General features: G+C 34.3%; 1 protein-coding gene and 1 pseudogene across 1 annotated transcript; one reads left to right on the top strand and one right to left on the bottom strand.

Annotated features, from left to right (window-relative positions):
- Window positions 1-2,367: 2,367 nt before the first annotated feature.
- LOC144431280 ((3R)-3-hydroxyacyl-CoA dehydrogenase pseudogene) lies at window positions 2,368-3,693 on the bottom strand (annotated as a pseudogene).
- A 5,153-nt stretch (window positions 3,694-8,846) lies between these two features.
- Window positions 8,847-25,070, top strand: LOC120333445 (uncharacterized). Its single transcript, XM_078119434.1, has 15 exons — window positions 8,847-9,164; window positions 10,488-10,584; window positions 11,126-11,231; window positions 11,821-11,912; window positions 12,532-12,630; window positions 13,083-13,193; window positions 13,922-14,076; window positions 17,596-17,763; window positions 18,014-18,017; window positions 18,486-18,581; window positions 19,426-19,531; window positions 19,809-19,900; window positions 20,660-20,758; window positions 21,187-21,297; window positions 22,400-25,070. Exons 1-15 carry the CDS (start codon window positions 8,986-8,988, stop codon window positions 22,541-22,543), a joined length of 1,659 nt encoding a protein of 552 aa, XP_077975560.1. The 5' UTR covers window positions 8,847-8,985; the 3' UTR covers window positions 22,544-25,070.
- The last annotated feature ends 7 nt before the right edge of the window (window positions 25,071-25,077 follow it).

The following is a 25,077-nucleotide window of genomic DNA, read 5'->3' as shown; positions in this document are numbered from 1 at the left end:
AATCCAGCAATGAAGCAAGCAAGTAATTTGGAAAAAAAGCACAATATTTAAATGAAACGTTTTATGCATATAACGCAAGTCGCCATACACACACATCACTCACTGGCTTTCAGTGTGGCACATTTTGCGGCTATGCATATCCGCTTATTTTGCAACGGGAATAACCTCATTTAGCTCTATATTACAAAATACCTTCCGCTACTCATCAAATCTCATAGATTTCATTTCTTGTATTTTGACAATGGGCACTACAATACTTCATAATCTTCCACTCGCGTTCAGCTTGCGGATCGCGCATAACCGCATTAGTGTTTGTGAGTTTATATTGGTTAATAAAGGATATTAAATAAGTAGTTTGTTTGAGATGCAATTTCGCAATCGAAAATTCTAAAACAAGTGATCAGTAGGGCTGGGAATGGTAAACCGGTTAATCCATTTTAGATGGCTAACGGTTACAATTCATTTTGACCGAAGTTTTCCCCAAATTTACCTCCCGTTGCGTTTAATTCAAAAGCATATCACTAGCTGTATTGGTAGGCACAAAAAATTTAAAAAATATTACGGTAATGAGTACGGTAATGAAGTCCAATTTCCTTTTAAATGCGCCGTAATTTGTATTAATGAAGATGATTGGGTTGCGATTTTGAAAATAAAAATTCAGTATTTCCGAAGTAGGCTACGCTGTAAATTGCGCTTGCGAATTGCGAACCACATGCGCTCTTAGCAGATGAACTAACAAAATATGTGTTGGCGCAATAAATATGTGATATTGTTTATTCAGAACAAAGATAACTCGAAGAAAATGACTGACTCTAGAATTTTTACATGAACCATTAAACCGCAAGTAGCTGCATGATATTGTATAGTCGATAAATCCTTTACCACAGTGTTCCTCAAGCTTATGAATGCCGCGTACATAACTATTTCTGGTATATACCCATGTACCGCTGAATTTTGTAGAAAAAAATATGCAAATTCAAATTAAACCGCGGAACCTCTGACAGCAATATTTTTTAGTGTGATGGTTCCATTGCATATTGTGACAGATGATCACCGTTTTAAACGAATATTCTGATTAAACACGGTGTCTCGAATAATAGGAATTGCAATACCGTTGGTTTTTAAATATGGTGAACCGCTGAATTTAATTGAAAAAACAATATGCAAATTCTCTTAAAACCACGAACAATAATGTTATTGGACACGAAATGGACATAATTTTGTGTGATTATTATTGTTGTAACCCCAAGTAGACTATGTGATTCAATGCGGATTCCAAAATTTAATTGGCAATCCAATTGTTTATTACTCTACAGCAGGGTCGACCAACCTTTTTGGCCGACGGGCCACATTTAGTTTACTATTAATTGCGCGGGCCACTTAACATTATAATTATGTTCTAGTTTTGCTACACTAAAAGTTAATGAAAAAACAAACAAAACCCTTGCACCAAACTTTCTCAATAATAAGAACAATAAAAAAAACGAAGATACAGTAAAGTCAACAAAGTTTTTTCTACACATAGATATTTTAGTGTGAAGTTTGGCACTGTTTTTCGCTAAGTTTGTCAATATTTGCTGAAATGGTCGATGTACCAATGCGAAGCGAATTTTCCATATGACTGTCAGAAATTAGTGATCTCACAGGGGATTTGACATGGTTCATCTGTGAAAACAACTTGCTTGTACGAGTACGTGCTGCCAAATAATGTGGTCTTTAAAACTGCCATTCTGCCCAAGTGTGTGAGCTACTATTTATGTATCGATATCTTCCAGTTGGTGATGGCACTCATGGCTCGTTTGAAAGGGCTAGCAGAGCCTAGTAGTATAATATATATTTACGGCAGAGCGCATATCAGGAAAATGAATTTGTTTACAAATTGTTCTTCATATTAACTACATCACTCGAAAAATAGAAGTTTTACTCAAATTTTTTTTTATTTAATTCCGAAAACTCGAAACTCCTCATCGGGCCACGGGTTGGACGACCCTGCTCTACAGTCTACGCGATCTAATGGGTCAACCAAATATGGGTTTTCGCTCTACTGCCAGTATGCAAACATATTTCTTAAAGTTGGACTAGATATCATGACCAAATTGACGAATTCAAACAGGCTTTATTGACGCATGAACTCTTTGCTGGGGCCCAAAACAATCATGCATTAGAAACCTAAGGCGCTAAATCCTCCCATAGTATTTTGCTTGAGGAAACGTTCAGCCCAATTTTGATTTTTCGAAAGTTGAGTGGTTATCAAACCCGGTAAAACTGTGTGTCGCATTAGGTTTTTTACTAGAATATTCTGATGTAGGTGCTTCCAGCAAAACGACAACAGAAAATTTTGAACCAATTTTTTATCAACTAATAAAAACGATAAAGTTTTCATCTCAAAATTTGTATTGTCTCATAAAATTGTTGTTAGCATATATCATGAATCTTTAATTGCATGTACAAAATGAACCAATATCTTAATTATCAAGATTATTACCTTTTGGTATTGCTATTTATTATGTAAGGTATGTACATGTTAAGGTTATAACTTATAACACAACATCGAATAATAAAATACTAAGTTTTTGACTCTATGAACGGCAATGAGACGGAAAATCCTGAATATGATATTGATACATGGTATCAACATGTAAATATTTGCCCTTCGGAGAATAACAATTCCAACCTAATTTGCACCGATCGAGCAAGCAGGAATTCTGCCTACTCTGGCAATATTACTACATAATATTTTATCAAATAATCTGTATATATAATGAATTACGAAAAATAAAGATTAAAATTGAACCAAATTTCCAATGCATTTCGGGGCCATGTTGCCCTGAACAACAAGGTCCATTACACGCCAAACCCACCGCATATTTCTAAGCAGGCACCATTAACGTATGAACTTTCATCTGAAGCGAGGAACAAACACACGTTAGCAACTTCTTCCGGTTCACCAAATCGTCCCATAGGATTTTGTTGCTTAAGAATATTGCTAGTTTGCTCGTCAAGACTCAGTATCATCGGGGTGTTAATGAAACTCGGCAAAACAGCGTTGCAGCGGACCTTATGCTTTCCATATTCCATCGCTGTAGTTTTAGTCAGGCCAACAATTGCAAATTTTGACGCAGAATAATTCGACTTCTCGGGGAATCCACGTTTTCCTGCCATGCTAGACATATTTACTATTACTCCACGGGGGCTTCCATCGCTATCGCTTCCATCTTTTACTGACAGCAGAAATTCCTTCGACATTAGAAATGTACCTTTAGCGTTAACTCCCATCACGTCGTCATAATCTTGTTCTGTCAAATCATCCAGAAATGCTCCCTTTTCTATTCCAGCATTGTTAACTAGAATAGTGGCTTCAATGCCAAGTTCTCTCTTTGCGGTTTCAAACGATTTCTTTGCCTCTTCAGCAGAAGTAACATCGGACACAATTGCACAATGTTTGTTGCCATGAGATGAATCCAGAAGCTTCAAAGTTTCTTCAATCGTCTTCGAATTTACATCCAGTACTGCAACACTGGCACCTTCTTTGGCAAAAACTTGACAGATAGCGCGACCAATTCCACGACCTCCTCCTGTAACAAGAGCAGATTTTCCCGCTAAACGTCCCAGCGACTTTGCCGAATCCATTTTTTTTAGCAAAATAGTGTAAATAACAAAGATGTCGATCTACAAATCAATAATAAATCCAGCAATGAAGCAAGCAAGTAATTTGGAAAAAAAGCACAATATTTAAATGAAACGTTTTATGCATATAACGCAAGTCGCCATACACACACATCACTCACTGGCTTTCAGTGTGGCACATTTTGCGGCTATGCATATCCGCCTATTTTGCAACGGGAATAACCTCATTTAGCTCTATATTACAAAATACCTTCCGCTACTCATCAAATCTCATAGATTTCATTTCTTGTATTTTGACAATGGGCACTACAATACTTTATAATCTTCCACTCGCGTTCAGCTTGCGGATCGCGCATAACCGCATTAGTGTTTGTGAATTTATATTGGTTAATAAAGGATATTAAATAAGTAGTTTGTTTGAGATGCAATTTCGCAATCGAAAATTCTAAAACAAGGGATCAGTAGGGCTGGGAATGGTAAACCGGTTAATCCATTTTAGATGGCTAACGGTTACAATTCATTTTGACCGAAGTTTTCCCCAAATTTACCTCCCGTTGCGTTTAATTCAAAAGCATATCACTAACTGTATTGGTAGGCACAAAAAATTTAAAAAATATTACGGTAATGAGTACGGTAAAAAGTACGGTAATGAAGTCCAATTTCCTTTTAAATGCGCCATAATTTGTATTAATGAAGATGATTGGGTTGCGATTTTGAAAATAAAAATTCAGTATTTCCGAAGTAGGCTACGCTGTAGGCTACATATCTTGCCGTGCAGCGGACATGGAACTATCTCAACCTGTGAATAATTTTGAGCGCTACCGGAATAGGATCACGCGAAATTGCTTTAAAACCAATAGAGCTTTTCAAGCTGGAATTATAACTTTTTACGTCGAACGCCACGCTGTGGTTAACCGGTTGATTTTACCCGGTTAACGATTAAATTGTTTTACCGTCCCTAGTAATCAGATTAAGTTTTTACTTATCGATCTTTAGATCGGTAAGTATGTTGATAGGTATTTGTCTGTCTGTCTGTTAGATGCACGCGATATCTCACGATAACCACGAAAGCGTGGTTGAATCTGCTCCAAATTTTGCATGTGCATTCATCATATTTCGAACCAGAAGCCTATTGATTTTGGATGAATTCTGTCGTATAATTAGCGAGTTAATAATTAATTAGTGATGGGACACGCGATGTCACTATAGATAGAGTCATGAATCGAAACCGCAGTTTCGATCGATAAGTTTTCGGTCTCCGATCGATATTCTCGTTCAATATTTGGTATATGACAATTGTCTGAGAATACAATCGATTATAGATTTGCACTGAAAAATTCTTATACGATACCAGCCGCATTCATTCGAATTGCCAATAATACATACCGGTATATATAGTTAAATTTCAAAATATACATATATTATACGTCCTCACTTCATTAATGTCTTTGGATATTGGAAGTAGGCAACATAAAGAATATTGTGATTTTTTACAGAACTTCACTGAACAAAATCTTCTCACTACATGACTACACTGCTGACATCAACCATCACCGGCGCAATTACGATAAACGTAGTCTGGTGACTCCCATTCGATCTCTTGTACATACTGTACAAATTTACATATATATATATATATATATAGTACATATCCTTAACCTGAATTGCTGTTGCACTGTATAAATTTAGCGGTTGACTATTTCAGTTGAGCACTTCACCACATGACAATAAATTTTATACGCCAGTGCGATTTGATCATTTGACTATCAAACGTAATTTTCATACATATGATTTGATACACTTCATACTTTTTGCAGCACAATAGAAATATGTGACTGGGAACTCCTGATCCTGACATACACTTCTTGAAAAATACCTTCTGACGCAACCGATAGCTACATGCTGAATGTTTCACAATAACTTGTTGGTGATTCGTCGGCCTAAATAATCAAACCGGTGCATGTGTTGTTACTCAAATATTGACATAGATGGCCGTCGAGTGATAAGATTGCTTGTTTGTTACTGATAGCACAGTTAATGTTAATCACGATAAAGTTTGCTATTTGGCATTGAACAGGTTCACGAAAAGATGTCTACAATCTTGCCTAACTTCTGCGAGAAAATTATTAACAGAGATATTCATTAAGATCCTCTTTTCGTGGTCATATTGAAAATTTTGTTTAAACTTTCAAACACCTTTTCATTGTCTTCTTTCCTAGTTTTTAACCTCTTGGTTAAAAATTTCACAACATATGTTGATGTATATTGTTTTATTACATATAGGCCTGATTCATAACATAATGATGTTCATGTATATTATTTTATTACATATAGGCCTGATTCATAACTTTATTATTATTTTTAGGCGGCTTATACATTAGATGCACCAGGGCTACAGAATTTCTCGCCGAATGCCTGAAGACTCTGAAGTGAGTCCATTTATTGCAAATGAAATTTCCAACGGCAGTGGCCTCTTTGTTAGTCTAAACAAGATTATTACATATCTTTGAGAAAATTTGCAAATAAGGTCGAATGTGGTGAAATAATGAGGAAAAAATAATAAAAATTGTTGAGCTTTTTTCAGTGTGATATAATAATTATTCCAACGCTTGTGCACTTTGACTTGACAATAAACTTTGACACGTTTTTCGAAGGTTTGATGACGGACGTGACACTATTTTTCTGCTAACCGTTGTTTTTCCTCTAGCATGTCTTTGTTAATACAATTGCACCTGTAAACCACATACAGATTCCACCCATGAACATCTATACGAGGGGCAGATTATGCCCTAAGCACTGAAGACTTTGGTGCCCCTTTGTGTAATTTAAATTATAAAAACAATAAACCACATAAGTGTATTATCCATTAAAATTAATCACAACCAACAGTAAATTGAACAATTTTTACAAAAATTTTTAGGTTTTTCAACTGTTATATATAATCGATATATATCGGCAAACGCGAAATATCAGTTGAGCTCTAATCCTGAGGGAGTGTGACGAAGATTCATTCGTCCAGTCTCAACGTGAATCGAAATATCAAAGGATACAAGTCATAACTGTAGTTTGAAATTTCACCGGTACCTAGTAGTCTACCTCGGATCCAAGGTTGCTAGGTTGAAGGACCGCAAAAACTTTTGAGGAGGTCTCGCGGGCCGCAAGTCCGTCTAAGTTGGTATTTTGGGACCTAGCTAAAAAAAAAACGGATTGCGCGGCGTTATGTCGGCTTTGCGTTTCGTCACTACTGTCACATGGCCCACGCTTGAAAACAGAGGAGTGTTTTTACTAAAATAAGTGCACAAAACGTTAGAAAAAAGGCTTCGAATCTCGGGATCTCAACCACATTTGGAATAGCTAAAAAACTCAAAATCTGCTATTAGATACAGATATACGCTAAGATTGTTCTATGTGCTCACGAAATGTATCCGCATGACAGGGTTTAGACCACCCTGTTCTACCTTATCAAAAACCTCCCGACTTCGCTGACCACTAGATCGTTGAAATAGTGGGGATGGGCCAGGCATTTTTTGGACTCAGATTCGATTTCGAGTCCACGTAGCTTTTACCGAGTCTATCAATTCTGTTTTTACTAATTTACGCAGTAAATTAAATACTTAACCAGTTGAAATTCAAGGTTATGTAACAATATCACTCGTGTGTATTATAAACACTCCTAATAAAAACGACGACAGATATATATCCAAATAATATAACGCAAGTTAAAAACTATTGATAGATTATAACAATGATGCGCCAAACGCGTTTAAACTATCTATCCTTTTTGGTATACATGTGGTACACAATAAAATATGTGTTAGCGCAATATTTTTGGGTTTTCGATTCGAGTAAATAAATATGAAACATGCGCAGGATCAACCCAAGTGGAAATCTCATCAATACCTCTTTTAAATCAAGTTTATTACGTTCAATCCTCTAAACAGGGAGCAATGGAAAGCATGGAGCGTTTTAGAACGTTTACATGAACTACTAAATTGCAAGCATTGTATTGACGACGAGTGGCATCTCTCTACCATTTGCGCACGCGACATAGCAAATTTGAGGCTAGGAATATCTGGAATTATGGGAAAGCACTATAATCAAATTTATTCAAAGCTATTTACGGAACCATTTGAGAAAAAATATGAGCTACGACGTATGCTTGTGAGCACGCGATGCTGTAGTATAGTCAAAAACGTGTTTTCTACTTTTACATTGCGACGTCACGGACTCGGAGGATTCGATTCGAGTCCTTGACCTATTACTCGGATTCGTCGAATCTCTGTAAAGCCGACCTCGTCTCATTTCTAGAAAGAAGAAGAAATTTTTTTAAAACAAAAAAGCAGCAACAAGGAGAATACTAAGAAGAAAAGCATCGACAATTTAAGAAAGCGACTCATATGCCCTTTTCGTGTCCAATAAATATCAAACTTGATCCAATCCAATAAACTTGAAGACGAAAAATAAGCGAACATTTTGAAGTTTTAGTCGTCTGGCGAACTCGTAATATTTTAATAAACACCGATGAACTATATAAAATTCTGCTCTAAAAATTTCTGTGGTGCCCCTGTTTGCTTGGTGCCCTAAGCACGTGCTTTTTGTTTAATGGTTAATCCGGCGCTGATCTACACCCACGGATATGTAAACCCATGTATATTTGCGCCCGCGGTCAATTGCACTCATGGCCATTTGTACTCGCGCACATTTGCACCCACAGACAGTTGAATCCAAGGTCATTTACACCCACGAATATTTGTGTCTCAAAACAAACTTTCATTTCAATTTTGGATCACCCGGGTTAATTTGGTGGTACTATCACCTTTTGCACTGCAAAGAAAACTAGGCTTCATTGTGAAAAAAATTAACTACTGATTACTGACGGGATGCTTACATTTGTGGCCAGTTTTTATGCGGTATAATTGCTAGCCGGTTGAAAATGACCGTGAGTGCAATTATCAATGCAAGTGTCCACGAGTAAAAATCTCCCAGGGTGTATTTAGTTAGCCAATGTGGATGCAAAGATAATGGAACCAAAAAAAGGTCCATGAATCTGAACAATGTCTCAGATCAGAAGGGCAGCTAAACGTGGATTGTATATTTTCCGGAATAAAAAGTCAATGCCAGCTAAAGAAATAATGGTAAAATAGTCAGCCTTTTTAATAATTTTATCGTGAATGAAAAAATGAGGGCATTAGGGTTACATGTAGCGCTCCCTAGCGAATATCAATGTGGACAGCTCCTGACAGCCACTGTCCCGAGTCAAAGCCTGTAAACTGAAATTCCCTTTTCCAGCTTGGCATTCGGTCTTTTAGTGACATCGGTATAGATTTTCATTGCATCGGTAAATCAGAATCAGCAAAAATGGGCGAAAGGTACAAATGCACATTATCTCCTGAGTTGTTAAAAAAGGCAATTGAGGAATTAAATGAACCGGAAGATAATGATAAGAGATTGGCTGCAATTGATAAGCTGAGAACAAGATTTGAAGAAGAAGATAATGAATTGGAATTAATTCGATCTGATGAGGCTTTTTTATTGAGGTAAGGTATAATAATTAGATGAAAAATATTTGGCTCTAGTATAGTTTAGTACCACAAGTACTTCCAGTGGGCGTAGCATAACGAATTTTGCATATGTTATTATGACCCAAAAATGTGTGCATTGTTGTGCATCTGCTAAAGCTGTAAGGTAGGGAATACAGGAATATGCTCCTCACCGCACCTCTGATTACACCCTGCGTGGGTTTGCAGTTTTGATTGTACGAGAGGATTGCTGAACTGCCGCCATCATAGAGTGGTTTACCGCGGGTCGGTTACGTGAACCACCCTACGGCGGCGAAGAGTTCACCTGCAAGTTCATCCTGCCATGTGCCATCTGTGCATGCATCCCTCCACCATCAAGTCCATGCATCTGAAACAAATAAATGCTGAAATGGCTATAGTATAATATCATATGACAGTATGAGTTATACCACATTTCTGCATATTCCTGAGTTATAAAAATAAAATATTGGAAATATATAAATCTGACATGCTAAATCTGAAATGCTCGCATTTGCTGCGAAGTTCAGAAGTTGGATACATGTTTGAAACTAGTTCAACTGAATTCTTGAATTACTAATCACCATGCAGCCATGCATTTGTTTGCATATTCGAATAAAGTCTGCAAATTGGATATGGCTTCATTATTAGGTCTTGGTCTGCAGTCGATGCCTTTTGTCAAGAGGCGCAGTTCTTACCACTTCATGGCAGCTCCTGCCACGAACGAACCGCGGCAGCTCTTGCCATGGTTTTATAGCGCTATTCTGTATTCAGTAATCAGTATTAACGGTATATTCACAAACTAATGTACCAAATTCTAATTGATCATTCGGAATTATATCTACTTAAACCCTAACCCCAAATCCATCAAGACTGTATCCATAAGAAAAACGTTCCAACTTACCCAATATTTATCACCATAAGGGACAGCCCTGTCCTTACGACCCACCTGCCGCGGTTACGGCAGCAAAATTTTACCTGCCATTGGTTTTCAATTTGCTGCCACGGTAACGGCAGCTCGACATTGGTTTGTGGCAGCTAAAAAGTCAGTCGCCATAGGTTTGGCCGTAGCGGCCATGGTATGGAAATACCGTCATGGTTTAACGGCAGCTGCAGACGTCATAGAATACTTAAAACTGCACTTGTTTGTCAATGTGAGGTCTTTAGGTAGACTGATTGCGGAATTGATATATCAGTATATTGATGGATTGAGCAACACTCTGACATTGAGCGATTACAATTTTCGCTACACCTATCGAACATTGACATCTTATCATTGTCCGTAAACTCAGAATTTAATAAAGTCCGATTATCATTCTCCAGATTTCTTCGCGTTCGAAAGTTTGATCAGGATCGTGCTTACACAATGCTCTTCAATTACCATAAACAAAGAAAGGAATGGAGGGAACTTTTTGATTTGGTGAGCCAAACACTCTCAAATATTTAAAGTTGATTAAATTCTGTCTCTAACTGACTTTTATGATTGCATTGACGAGTACTATTATTACTTATCAAATGATCTTGATTCAATTTAATCCTCATGATAGCAATTGTAAACCAATTTTACTTCACTGGTGATAGGCTTGAATGATATGAGTCGGGACTTCCCAAACTTAATCTCGCAACCCTTTCCAGTATATTAAAATTTCCTGTGACCCATGTTAAGTCAATCAAAGTCGACACGTGCCACTTTTCTGATCCTATTTATTTTCTCAAAATTGTGAGATTTTTGTTTTTCACTAGTTTGGATAATTGTATTTTGCATCAACAGTCTAAAACAGTGGTTGTAGTGCTTTCGTGTCGCGCCCCCCTGGGTGGTCGCAGCTCTAAGTTTGGGAAGCCCTGGTATAAGTTGTCAATAGATTGTGTTTTTTGGGTTTAGACTGAGAGCCTGCCACGTTTTGATAAATTTTTCCACAAGCTGTTCAATTTGTCAATTTTCTTGATTCTCTTTTTGTCAGGTGGATGATCCATCTAAAGTTGATCATCTTCTTAGATGTGGGGCTGTAGTTCCTTTGTATGATCGTAGAGCTAAGGATGGTACATTTATCACTATTGGCAGGCCAGGTTTGTTGTTTATGAGTATTTACTGGGAGATATTTTTCATAGTATCTTTTGTAATTTCATTTAGATAGGGTTGGATTTTCATTTTTATTCTGGGGCGAGGAAAGTCGTTAAAAAGAGTTTTTGGCATACCACAGCCTCTCACCGGTTAGGGGACCATGTCGAGTATGGGATTAGTTTGTGAGGTATTAGTTTCAGATGCATGAACTAGATGGTGGAGGAAGCCATAACCAACTAGAAATTCTGTGAACCACCCTACAATGACGAGGAGTCCAGCAATCCTTTTGCATATAAATATCCCCCTATAGGACCAGTGAACTCGTGCAGGGTAATCAGTACTGTGTCAAGCGTATTCCTAGCATTTAGCATGATGTATCATTTTGTTGTGTCATTTAAATTACTATGCTACAAAAATTTCCTCGAATATTGGCTCTGTGGAACATATTTTCTCTCTGCTGTTTCTATGATTTGGATGTGTTTAAAATCGAAACTTCCAAACTTTATACAAAATACTTATATGCCTCTTGCTTCAAACAATGCTCTTTTCCTTTTTGTTGATGAAGGCTTTATAAGTTTGTTGATACAATTTTAGGCCTTGGATTTGATGATAACACAACAATGGTTCATTTTATTGCTGTCCTTGTTTTAACTTTGGAAAAATTGTTGGAAAATGAAGAATTTCAGGTAGAATTTGTTATTGAAATATTGCATCAGATGAAGAAGCTGAAGAAAAGGTTTAACTTTGCTTAGCACAGTAGCTAAGCTTTTTGCATCTGTTTTTTGAACAGTCAATCTAGTAGTGAATAAATTAAAGACGTTATTTATGGCGTGTGGTTATGATTCATCACTCATTGCCAGTGGATGCTTTTTCTGTTTGCTTTATGTGAGAGTTTGCGATCCCGCTTTGAGCAAACTTTCATCTCTAAATTTTTCAATGATGTTTTATACACCTTCTACTTCAAACAAGGCTCTACCTACACTATCAGCCACTGATGTGCAGGACCTACCGTACTTTATTTTGTAAGGAACCAGAATTTTCCCGGTTCGGAATTGCCTACAAATTTTGGGCTTGAAATTTGAATCTGAAATTTAACTGGTGTTCCCATCATTGTTCATATCTCATTCATCATGTCTCAAATAAGTTAGTTGGGCTCCCTCTCGATATAATTTTTAAAATAACTTCTTATAGACAGACATTATCAATCTGATGTTTTTTCACCTTCGTGTGGGTAACGGAATTGAGTCTACTTTGAGGTAAACCTGCATCAGTGTATTCCAACTTCAAGTCTTGACTTTTATTCAGATATATGGCCTCACGATTATCGAAGATATGGCGGATTTTGGACTCTATTTAGCTATGCAGATGCCATCGCTTGGAAGTAAATTTTTACATATTATACAGGTATATTATAAATTTTTAGAAGTACCGGTATGTATTATTAAAAAAATCAACATTCTTTTTCTTCTTTTCTTTTTTTTAAAAAGTCGCAATTCTAAGAAGCCAGAATGTGAGCATGAATATTCTTGGATGTCTGCGGGTGATGAAAATTCTTTAAATTTGATTTTAAGGTTGTGATTTTGATGCAAATTGTTTGATGGCAAAATTGCTCTTACACAGGCTTTTTTTGGGATACTGAAAATTATTTCACAAGAAAGTTGTCAGTGATACTCAATACTCTTCTACAAAATATGATGTAATAAACTTTCAGGTTATTGATAACAGTAGATTCAAGACTTATGCAATGTTTCCGTTTTAAAAACAGTTCTAATTGACGTGCAAATGATAAGTGCAATTTATACGTTACTGTAATTATTCGAAGTGCAGAGACATTTCAAAATTTATTTTCATTGCAGGATGCTATGCCTGTCAGAGTGAAAAGTGTTAACATGATTCATGAAGCATTAGTATTTGATGTTATCTACTCTATCATCAGTAGTTTCATGAAAGAGAAGATGAAAAATCGGGTATGCCAAGTTTTTCTTATCTTGTATGACGCATAGATCTCTTGGAGATTGGTTTAAATTAAAAGCACCAAGATTTCTCCTCAGTTTAGTTATGTAAGCTGGGAAATTCTGAATTTTTATAATTGAAACATTGTTACTTGCTGATTACTGTCCCTAAGTTCATCAAAACTACTTTATTTAATGACTCGGATGTATTTTTTGCTTCTTTGGACAGTTACCAAATTAGCCAAGTCAGTATTTTGATAAGTAAACGAATAGCTCGCTGGGCCCTAGGTTTATCTCACGGAGCCCTGGGAAACATTTTGAGAACCAACACAACACTGTTCCCAATTCGGATACTATCCAATATCTATATCAATGTGTTAAATTTCTTCTGAAGTTATCTATTTTTTATGGGGTTCTTAACAAATTCAGGTTCAGACCATGTTCAAGAACATGCCTAGAATTGATTTTAAAATAATCCAGAACTCAAATAATTCATAAAAGACGCAAACTCTGCAGTTTAACTTCAATATCTAATTTTCAACTATGCTTTTAGTTGAAAGTCTCTGAAAGTGATTTTGGGGAAGCATTTTAGAGTATTATACCATTATTTTACACTTATAGGCATATATCTGTTTATTCATCAGCAATTGCAACACATCTTTGTACGCTTTTTGTTGTCTGAGTCACCTTTATAATGATTGTGTCAATAACATTCTGAAGTTTGTTTGCATATTGTTATACAGCTTACTCTTCATGGGGACAAGTTCGATAAGCTTCATGAAAAAATCGATCCTGCAAATCTGCCTTTTTCTTTGGGCGGTTCTGGCCCAGACTTGAATCCTGATTGGTGGACAAGACAGATTTTAGCTGATGTAGGACAGGGTGAAGACACTGCATTGTAAAGATAGGACCGGATCAACCTGACATATGTATAAATGTGATATTGTAAAAGGGCTGTTTTCTATTCACACGTGGCTGTGTATAAATTCTAGCTATATACATAGTACTTTGTGCTCTCAAATATGTTTTTTTTGGAGGTTTTGAATTTTTTCTTATGTAGTAGAATTGGATGTAATTTCGTGATTTTTCAACACAAATTGTTTTTTACTGATAAACAATGATTATGTATGTACACATGCTTGCTGAGATTAAGAAATTGCACTTATTCTTTTTTCAAATCCAAATTATGCCAAAGGTGATTGTACCTTGCTCTTGTTGCTGAGTTAATCATTATTATAATAGTACCCAATGCTTGAGTATTATCTGACAAGGTCAGACAAAGATATCATTGGCCATTTCTGTAGTACAATAAAATTATGTGTATTTTACCTTTTTTTTCAATTCTGCGTTTTTCGTTACCTATGCCTGTGTTCTCGCTCTTTATGGTTTGAATGATTTTCAAAACTTTATTTGAGCTATTTCTAACCAAATTGTTCCAGTTTGATGCATCCCTTAATGGTTTTGGTGTTGTATGCTTTTTGCTTTCAGTTTGTTTAACCATCCGTTTGTTTTTTTAGTTAATTTTTATTACAATGTGTAATGATGGTGAAGCGTACCGCAAGGTTCCAGTTTGGGTCCAGTACTTTTAAAATTTTATTATTATTACTATGAGCTAAGATAAGAACAAGTTTTTTAAAATATGGACTACAGTGTGATAGTAAACCAGAGAAATATGAACAATCATTATAGTATAGTACTGATAATATCATAAAAATATGTTTTAGCAAAGAGCAAGGGTTCTGTACCATCTGTATTTATCATCAAATTCGACCTACATTTGAAGTTTTTTTTTCTGGTGGTTTTTGGTTCACTATATTATGGTGTTGCTAACAATAATAGCTATCTAGTTTACAACATGGTGAAGTTTGCAAAGTGTGGTTTTTATTAGATTTTCTCAGTTACTTAGCCACCTGGATTTGCTGTATTGAAGTAGCTCGTAGGCATGCACTCTCTATACACTTATTTTGCCTTCAATTCCATTTCCACATAATCCAGTAACTCCTGAATTTAAATTTTCGAAATGTTATAGAACAACAATCAAAGTTTTTTTTTAATTTCTTTTTCTGGTAACTGATCAGATATCAACATTAATTGATATAGTGTTTTGTTTTTCCTGATAGACTCTATCTATTGTGGATATTAAGTTTGTATTTGAACTGTATATCAGTTACTGGATTAGGTATGTCCTTAATTCTACTTGATCACATTAAGCCATTTGACAATCAACTACTTTATGCAATGTACTTCCCTTTATGCATACGTTATAGATTCTGTTTATACTTAAAAGCTGTGATGTACTAATTGACCATCCAATTTTAATATTATCTTAATTTCAAAGTCATCCGGGAAGCAATTATATCTGTGCAAATGTGTCTTATTTATATGTGTCTTTGCTAGTATTAAATCATCAAGTGTCTGAGTAAAGTTTTTTTCCTTTGCTACCATTAAATGGTAAATATATCGTGCATAATCACAGAGAATGTTTTACTAATAGCCCATGATGCTTACAAAATTTCCCATTTTCATATGTACCTACATTGCTTCATTACATATGCTTGATAAGATATGAATAATCTGTCATTCACTTTCTACTTACACGTTTGTCGCAAAGATGAAACCATATAAAGCTCTTAAGTCTTAGCGCATCATTAGTAACTCGCAACTCTTCTCTCAGTATTTTTTGATTTTAAACAAAATTATAAAATATAAAGATTTATCATCGGAGGCCATTGAATAAAAAGTAATAACAAAATTCAATTTTAGCATTTCAAATTTGAGAATTTTTTTTTCACATTTAATGTATTTATACAGATTTTTATATATTCCAGATTGAAAACTTTTCCCCAACTTATCTTTTGACAGCTCAATTACTATAATCTGACAACTCATACCATTTTAAAGAATCATATTAAATCAAATCTTTGAGAAATTGGTAATAATATTAAAATAATTTTCCACTATTTTAACAATCAAATGACTGATAATTATATTTAAATTAATAGTGTACTCCCCAGAAATGTTTGTTAAACATGCTTTTTCTAAGACATTTATGTCTATTATGACCTTGTTTTTAAAGTGCCTATGCTGGAAATTCATCATTTTATGTCTTCCAACATTTCATTTTTAGTTATTCCAGGACTTTTTAATACAATATTTGGTGGGTGATATATTACTACAACTAAATTTATATTTCTCTTTCTGAAAAATGTTATAATCATTTTGGTGATCATATTACATATTATCGACATTTATGAACATCTTCACTAAAACCAGATACCTTTTTTCCATTCTATTCATTTTCTTGATAAATTTGTTTGTAATAATCATTTCATATGTTATTGGAAGCTTCTTATCATTAATCATTTCATATTCTTGCCGTGCCTCGACTATCTTCCTGATTTTTTACCTGTTTTTTCCAATTTCAGTTGCAGGCTTTGGATCTTACTTTAAACAAATCTAATAAGTATTTTATAAAATCAACTATCAATACTTGCCCCTGTTGAGTTTGCGATTTTATAATCAATCCATATATCCTTAAACATGTTTGTATTTACTGTGGTTGTTATATTCCCATAAATATATTATACTCTATATCAGGGGGTCCAAGATTGGCAGCTCCGCGGGCCACAAAATTACTTTTGCATTGTTTGCGGGCCACAATAGTGCCAAGAACTCTGCTCGTTTAACTTCGCTAGTTGCCTCGGCAAGCCATAACACTAGTCAATTCAGTGACAATAGTGATGCAACAATATATCAAAAGATTTTTTGGTTAATTTTATGACAAAACAACACGAAATGCCATTTTTTGATTCTTCTCCGAATGCGATGCGGGCCACAGATAATGATGTGGCGGGCCACATGTTGCCCGCGGGCCTGGATTTAGACCACCCTGCTCTATATTCATATATAATATCACAATAAATTACCGGTACTCACCACAATGCATTGCCTAATACTTAGCTAATAAAAACAGATAATTGTTCATTTGCGAAGCCATATTTTTTTTTCTATATTATCACTTGGATCTATAGCATAATGTATTTCTATTATTATATATAATGATGAAATTACTACCGTAAGTGTTTATTTGTTATTATTCAGAATTTTTTTGTTTTGCTTGGGGTAGAAAGCGCCAAATATGCCAAATGATATGTAATCTGACTTGCATCAAGATTTAGCTACAAATATGAGTTTTACAAAAAAATGGTTGATTATGATGATTTCCTGAATTTTCAAGAATACTTTTTTCGATGAATTTATTTGAACTGAATTTTTTGGTCTTGAACATTTCTATGCTAAAATAGTAAAATGGATATTATTCCATATCGTGTTATTAGTTTAATAATCTAATATTATGCTTATTAACAATTTTTGCTTTAGTTATCCATTACTTTCTAATTGAAATAATGTGTGAAAGATATGAATGTACATTGTCTTCGGAACTATTGAACAAAACTGTGGCGGAATTAAACGAACCTGAAGATAATGATAAGAGATTGGCTGCGATTGATAAATTGAAAACTAGATTTCATGAAGAAAGTAATGGATTAGAATTAATTCGATCTGATGATGCTTTTTTGTTGAGGTAAGATGAAATTTTATGTTTATTACACATAAATGTTGTGTGTTGTGTTGCTAATTTGTCAGAGAGCCATCTTGAATATCCCAATCTTTATTGTCACACAGGATTACCCCAAAAAATCTGGAACCCATGTGATTTGGAATGTTTTCTAGAGAGATAACTTTTGTGCAAAGCGCGTCTCAGATTACTAAAATTTTTAGGTACAATCATACACAAACAGAAGTTGAAGTGTTTAATGAATTTTCATTTTCAGAGAAGTCATTTAGAATTTTTTTTTTTTTATTGGGAGGGATTACCATGTATGTAATATCAATTTTGATGGGTATTTTTAACACAATGATTTTTGTGTCTACTGAAATAGATATTGTTTGAATGTGCGATGATTTCTATGTCGTATTTTGTTTTTTATTAACTTTTTTTTAATAAATATTCGTGGCCTTGTAGTCGATCCATCTTTTCCTTGTCATATAATGTTCATTTATACTTGTGCTTGAACTTATAAGCCTGTTCATTACAAATGCAGATTCAAATATTGCATGTATTAGAATAAAAATTATTTGAATATATGAAACGCCCAATTCTAGAATGTGTTCTAAAAGAGGCTAACTATACTATTATAGGTTCTACGAGGATTATAAATATTGAAATTCAATTTGACTTAACCGTATATTTATGTCCTTCCTGTTCCCATATTTATAAAAGAATGATAATTCTTTTTGCTGCAGATTTTTGAGAGACGAAAATTTGATGAAGATCGTGCATTTTTGACTCTGTTAAATTATCACAAACAAAGAATAGAATGGAAAGAATTGTTCAATTTTGTGAGTTTTTTTTTTCACTTGTTATGTGGTATAATTTTTTGACATTGAAATATTTCCTATCATAAAAATCATTTTTAGAGAATATCTCCCTTCCTTGAAACTAGTTAAGACAATTGACAAGAAAGAGAATATGTAATAATTTCCATTAAAAAAGAATCATAAAACCACTTCATGCATATTGGTATATAATTTATTTGAGGTTGCATTTGAAATAACTGACGAGACCATGGTAATTTTGAAGTTTTATGATCTGATCTTTGTTAAAAAAAAACAGTTGAGACTCACTGCAATAGAGCATCGTCCCTACATAGTACATATTTATATATATTTCCAGCTTCCAAGTTTATAACATTGTTACTGTTAATTTATATTATAATAGTCAATATATATGGGGATAGGAGGGCATGGAAAACATTAAAATGTGCAGAAACTTATAGCATTGGCGTTATGGCACATTGTGCTGAGTGTTAGGAATACACTTGCCACTGGACCTCTGATTACCCTGCGTGGGTTCGATGGTTCAAATCCTATGGGTTGATAATTATATGCAAGAGGGTTGCTGACCTCTTCGCTGTCATAGGGTGGTTGACATAACCGCCGATTGGTTACAGCTCCATCACCAATTCGTGCAATACTGGCAAACTAATGCCATAGATCCCTAATCCGGCAATAGCTGGATGAGAGGCCATGGTATGACTTATATTTAAGCCGTTTTATCAGCTTTCTTCTCCTCGGGATTATATATGAAAATCCTATCCTTCAAATCAAGGTCTTTTCGAATTGTGTTTCAATTGACACATTTTTTTTAATATTCAAAAAAATGATTGATATCTTTTTTATTTAGGTTAGTAATCCCAAGAAATTAGAGCATCTCGCAACTGCAGGTGCCGTTGTTCCTTTGCAAGATAAGAAAAGTAAAAATGGGGAATTTATTATAATTGGTCGACCTGGTAAGTGATAGAAAAAAATCATTGAAGATGACTAAATCTATAATTCACAATTTATGTCTCTTTATATGCTTAAATTTTTCCTCCTTCAATGTAACATTTGACAACCTCGAAATCATTACGCTGATCTTGTACCATTCAAATGTAATATTGTTTCATAAATATCAGTGTATAAGTTGATGATGCCCAATCATGGTATATGAAAGCTTGGTACAACCTCAACTTAATATTGTATTTATGGTTATGAACTCTATAAAGATAAATATGAATTAAATTTCAGGTTATGGTTTCAAAAAATCTGACGATATGTTGAGATTTGTGGCACTGCTTATTGTAACACTCGAAAAATTACTAGAACAAGAAGAACTTCAGGTACATTATTTTGGGTTGTTGTTCCTATCACCATGATAATTCTATATTAATATCATATGCATGCATGCTTATGCCAGGGTTTCTCATATCAAGATTTGATTTTGTTAATAAAGTTCAAACCTCGATTCGGAGTGAACATTTCTCTCGGAGTTTTAATCAAAATTTTTGAGTTGGTCGATTGTAAATTTTGCTGACCCCTCAGCCATGAATGCAGAAGTGTTCGCTACGTATTTTTTAATGATGAACTCTGTTATTTATTCAACTAACTCTGGCATAGGTAAACTACCTCCGTTGGGGTGCACAATCTGGATCACCGGATGCTGCCAAGCCTGCCCTAAATTTACGTTTTCTCGCTCACTCGATTTGACGGCGTACATTGCACACCCTCTTACCTTCGCCTTGTGCCATTGCGGTGTGCCGTCACGCACAGCCTAGAGTTTTAATTTAGTGCCCAGTACTGCCCACAAAGTTTTGTTAAAATCCCCATATCGCTCATTTTTGTTCACAGCTTACGCATTCTTGCCTTGTAATTTAATCTATCGTTTTTCGATGGTTTCTAATAATCTGTCGCTGATTCCTTTTCTGCACCCTAATTTGTGAAGATTGATAGTCAGATTACATGGCCCGCAAATCTAGGTGGGCAACATTTTTGGCCTCTTGCCTACTCTTGAACTAGCTGTATCCAATGCATAGACATGCTTTTATCTGCCAGATATAATATTATGATTATTTATTAATAAGGAGTCTGCTTGTATTTAGATTTGTGGGTTATGTGTCATTCAAAATCTATATGATGTTGGATTTTCAATTGCGACCCAAATGCCTGGTATTGGCAGAAGAATGCTTGGGTTATTACAGGTAATATTTCATGGAAATTTGTTTTATTTAAATGAAATGAAATTTTCGCTCATTTCCTTTTATTTTAAGATAGGATTTACATATATATCCTGTGGATAGGAAAGCTGATAATACGGCCAAACCGAGGCCTCGCACCCGGTTAACGGTTCATGATGTGTATGGCATGGGATTAGTTGTAGCCAGCAGGAGAATTATTGTTAACCAGGAGTCGGCGAGAGAGTTGTTATTTAATATTTCCAAAGTTAAGATTTTGAGTCCGCTGTAAATTTTCCACAACACTGACACTGATGAAGTAACTACGGTATATTATGATGTAGTCAGTTATGTTTCATCATGTCTAATCATTTAATTAACTTACCTATTTGTTATTCGACTAAAATATTTCTCTGATATAAATTAATAAGAATCAAATAATTTTATATTTCTAGGACGCTATGCCTGTTCGAGTGAAAAGTTTGAACATTGTTAACGAACCTGTCGTTTTTGACATGATTTATATGATCATCAATAAATTTTTGAAAGAGAAAATGAAGAGAAGGGTTTGTATAATAGTTTTATTCTAGTTAAATTTACTGTTTTTTTCATGAATGTCAGAAAGTTCTTGGCCATATGATAACTTTGCTATGAAGACAGTTTTTTATTGTATATGTTGTTATACTGTGATACCTCGGTAGTCGAACATAATTTGTTCATGATTAGTGTTATCTGTTCGACTACCGATTTGTTCGAGTACTGAAACTTTTTTTTGCCATAATAAAAAATGGTAATTATTTTAATTTTTTTCGTGCGCATTTCAAAATACCCAAAATATTAACAAAACTTGTACCTAAACAACAACAAGAGAGCTATGCTCAAATATATGGACACGTAGCGCCACCCAATGGCAATAATTTTGATGACGTCATAGCGAAAAAAAAAGTAATAGCCTTCTGGAGAAAAATTTTATCTTCAACCACTGAAAATTTCAAAAGCAATTGGTCCAGTATTCGAAGAGAAAAGCGACTTTTTAAAAACGTGTCAAAGAACAAGAACAACAACAACATAATATTGAAACGATCGTTATGTCCACTTCGTGTCCAATAATCAATTAAATGTATACCTAATAAAGTTAAAATTATGAAAAAACAGTTTCTGTACGTTTGAGAAAATTTCTGTGGGCTCTATGGGATTTTTTTTTTGTGTAATGATATTATCAAAATTGCGGTTTCGCTTTCCCACTAGTCGAGAGGATTGCGGTACCAGTGATCTACTGTGACAGATTGCATACCCATACCCACACTACTTTGTTTTGGCCTTTGTGTCCACATATTTGAGCATCGCCCTCTTGTTGTATGTTCAAGAGGCAGCCGAGATGTGCGGTATGGATGACGTCATCTCACTCGGCGGCGCATTCAGGTGATTGAGCACCAAATTTCTTTTTGAGTGGAATTTTAGGGTATCAATCATTCGACTACCGAGGTATCATTATACTTGGGAAAAATTTCCTGATTAATGAAATCTACTATGACTCAGACTCGAAGTGAACTCGACTTGACTTCAGTCGTTTAGATCGAACAAATTTTCAGAATTAAGCCCTTCATATAATATAGAAAATATCATAAATGTCTCCACAGTAGAATGTATCCTTTTTTTCATTTTCAGTTGCAGCTCCATGGTAGCAATTTTGAAAAACTTCATGAGGTAATTGAGCCTTCATTTCTTCCTTCAATCTTTGGTGGAAGTGGGCCTGATTTGGATGCTGAATGGTGGTCTAGTGAAATAATACCATCTGATGAAAGTGTTTGAATATAGAATACATGAAATTCACTTTTGAAAAAGAAGTCTTTCAATCCAGGATTGTAGAGATAGACAAATTATTAGTTGGTGTACTTGACTGTAATTGATTAAAATCGCAACCGAAGATGTGACTGTTACTTCAATTGTCTTTTTTAAATATTTAAATTCATAATATCTATATTTCGGTGTGTGAAAGAGAAACGTTGATTTTATTCAATGTTTTTGTGTCTGTTTTGGATTTTTTTAAATTGTTTTTTAACTGACTGAAATCATACACAGCAGACAGCACACACTTTATTGATATTTATATTCATGTCACCTACTTCATATTAGATATGTTCTCTAGATCAGATTAATTGAGGAATTTCGTAGCATAAGCTTGTAAGTGTATGTATTTCCCCTCTTAAATTTTTTTTGTGAGCCGAAATCCTGTACCGTGCGATTCATTTCTATTTTGAATAACCAAGATGAATGCACTTTAGTATAATATCTATAATAATGAAGTTAGATCAATCAGTATAAATAGTCGTTGGAATTTTCCTGTTAAAGTTAATTTTAATTTAACTGAAATCTATCAGATATCTTTTAAACGTATTTTCTAAAATCCTTTTATTCACCAATTGAATATGTATATATCTGTCATTTTCAACCATTTTAGCCTGCATACTTTTTAATGTTGTTTTGTATATACTACTTGTTTTAGTATTGTGTATTACTCATTAAATATTTTTTGTGTTCACTGTCGTAGGAAAATTTTCTTAGGTTGATAATATATTTTTATGACTATTTGTGCAATTTAACACTTAATAAATTTCTCGATAACGTTCAACATAGCAATATTAAAAAAATTGTCACTGTCTTCAGCTTGCAATTCGAAATACAAAAAACGATTTTACAATGATATACTGCTGATCTACTGATATCCTATTCTTTGTCTCAATTAAATTTTTCAATTGATTGTTCTCTGTTTTACATGTTTCAAAAGTCATTTATGCTGCTACTCTTCTAGTTCCATAGGTATATATGCATTTTCTTGCCTCTTAAAAAATAAGTTTCAAAATCATTACTAACTAAAATTGAATATTCATTTGCCACTAACATTAGTTTCAATTCTTCTCAAACTAGGATATAATACTCTGAAATATCTTGTGATGTATATATATATATATATATATATATGGACATAAAGTATACACATGAATCGTTTTGCAGAGTTTTGGTTGTTGTTTGTTGTATTTTAACTTATTGCTGTTGTCAAGAAAAATCTTTTTATATGACTACTGATGGACCAATCAATTTCAAATTTCCAGTATTTAGATATAGATGGTCACTACAAGGCTATTGCTTCCATTGTTTTCAAATTTTGCCTGAATCCTATATTTCACTGAAAAAAATTCTCTCTCTCAGGCCTTAATGTACATGTACCAATGCATGACCTCAATGTATATTGATGACCTATGATCCATGACCTACTAATGTATGATCTCAATATATTTGAGCATTGCTCAGTTGTTTGTTTGCACCACTTTTGCTGTCTATATAACCCTACCTCCTTTTTCGAGGTAAATTTTTCAACATAATGTATAGAATTCAATCATTTGTGTTGTGAAAACTTGATCAGTTTAGCCCCAACTTGATTTAAAGTGTACTTAATCATAGTTTTATTAGATAAAACTACCTCAATGTGCCAGTTATTGCCTTTCCGTTATTTGTTCCCGGCTACTTATAAATCGTTGAATACACTGCTGAAAACACAATTTTTAGGACTGCTTTTTGGTCTATATTGTTTATGTTATTTCAGAGAAAAATTTCAAATTTCACACATTTTTGGGAAAGGAAAATGTGTTTTTTGTTGTTGATGTGGTGTGTTGTCAATATTACACTTTCTAACATGTATATATCCGGTGTTATTGTTTTTTCCTGTTATTATTTATTACTGAGAAATTTATTTATAATAACAATCAATGAATGGAAAACAACAATTATAAAACTGGTTGTAATTAAGCGTACCTAATACTTTTGAAATTATTTTGTTAAAAATTGTTAACTTATTCCTGAAAAATATCTTTGTGGCTGATGCCTTACAATTTTGACATGAGATGAATTGCATGGGACAATCTTTACAGATTCACTCATGTGAACTAATTTGCAATATGAAGTGCATCTGGTACACATGGTACAAGTGGTGAAATAAGGGACTCATGAGATTGTGAAATGTGTGAGACAACTTTTTCATATTTATTCATGTGCACCAATCTATACTTTATAGTGCATTTGGTAAATGTGGTACAATTGTTGAAATAAGGGATGACATGAGATTGTGAAATCTGCAAGACTATCTTTGTCAATTTACCGTTGTGTACCAATCAGTACTTTATAGTGCATGTGGTGTAAATGGTGAACTACTCTTTGACCTAGCTGTGTTCAATTTCATTCTATCCTTTTAAACAATGACATAAGATAACAGCATATTGTGATGTATTAGAAAAGTATGTTCTATTCGTTTATAACAATATTATCCTATACACTGTATCAGGTATTAG

This window comes from Styela clava, chromosome 13 (assembly GCF_964204865.1).
Source record: "Styela clava chromosome 13, kaStyClav1.hap1.2, whole genome shotgun sequence".
In the NCBI taxonomy this organism is placed as follows: Eukaryota; Metazoa; Chordata; class Ascidiacea; order Stolidobranchia; family Styelidae; genus Styela; species Styela clava.
The sequence above is the reverse complement of the archived record's forward strand: the minus strand, read 5'-3'. Positions and strand labels throughout refer to the sequence as shown.

What these genes read in the sequence shown, in the direction of transcription:
- LOC120333445 (XM_078119434.1), top strand. Translation starts at nt 8,986, where the DNA reads ATGGGCGAAAGGTACAAATGCACATTATCTCCTGAGTTGTTAAAAAAG. An exon ending in TATCACTATTGGCAGGCCAG is followed by an intron (nt 11,232 to 11,820) that starts GTTTGTTGTTTA and finishes ATACAATTTTAG; the next exon opens with GCCTTGGATTTGATGATAAC. An exon ending in TGGAAAATGAAGAATTTCAG is followed by an intron (nt 11,913 to 12,531) that starts GTAGAATTTGTT and finishes ACTTTTATTCAG; the next exon opens with ATATATGGCCTCACGATTAT.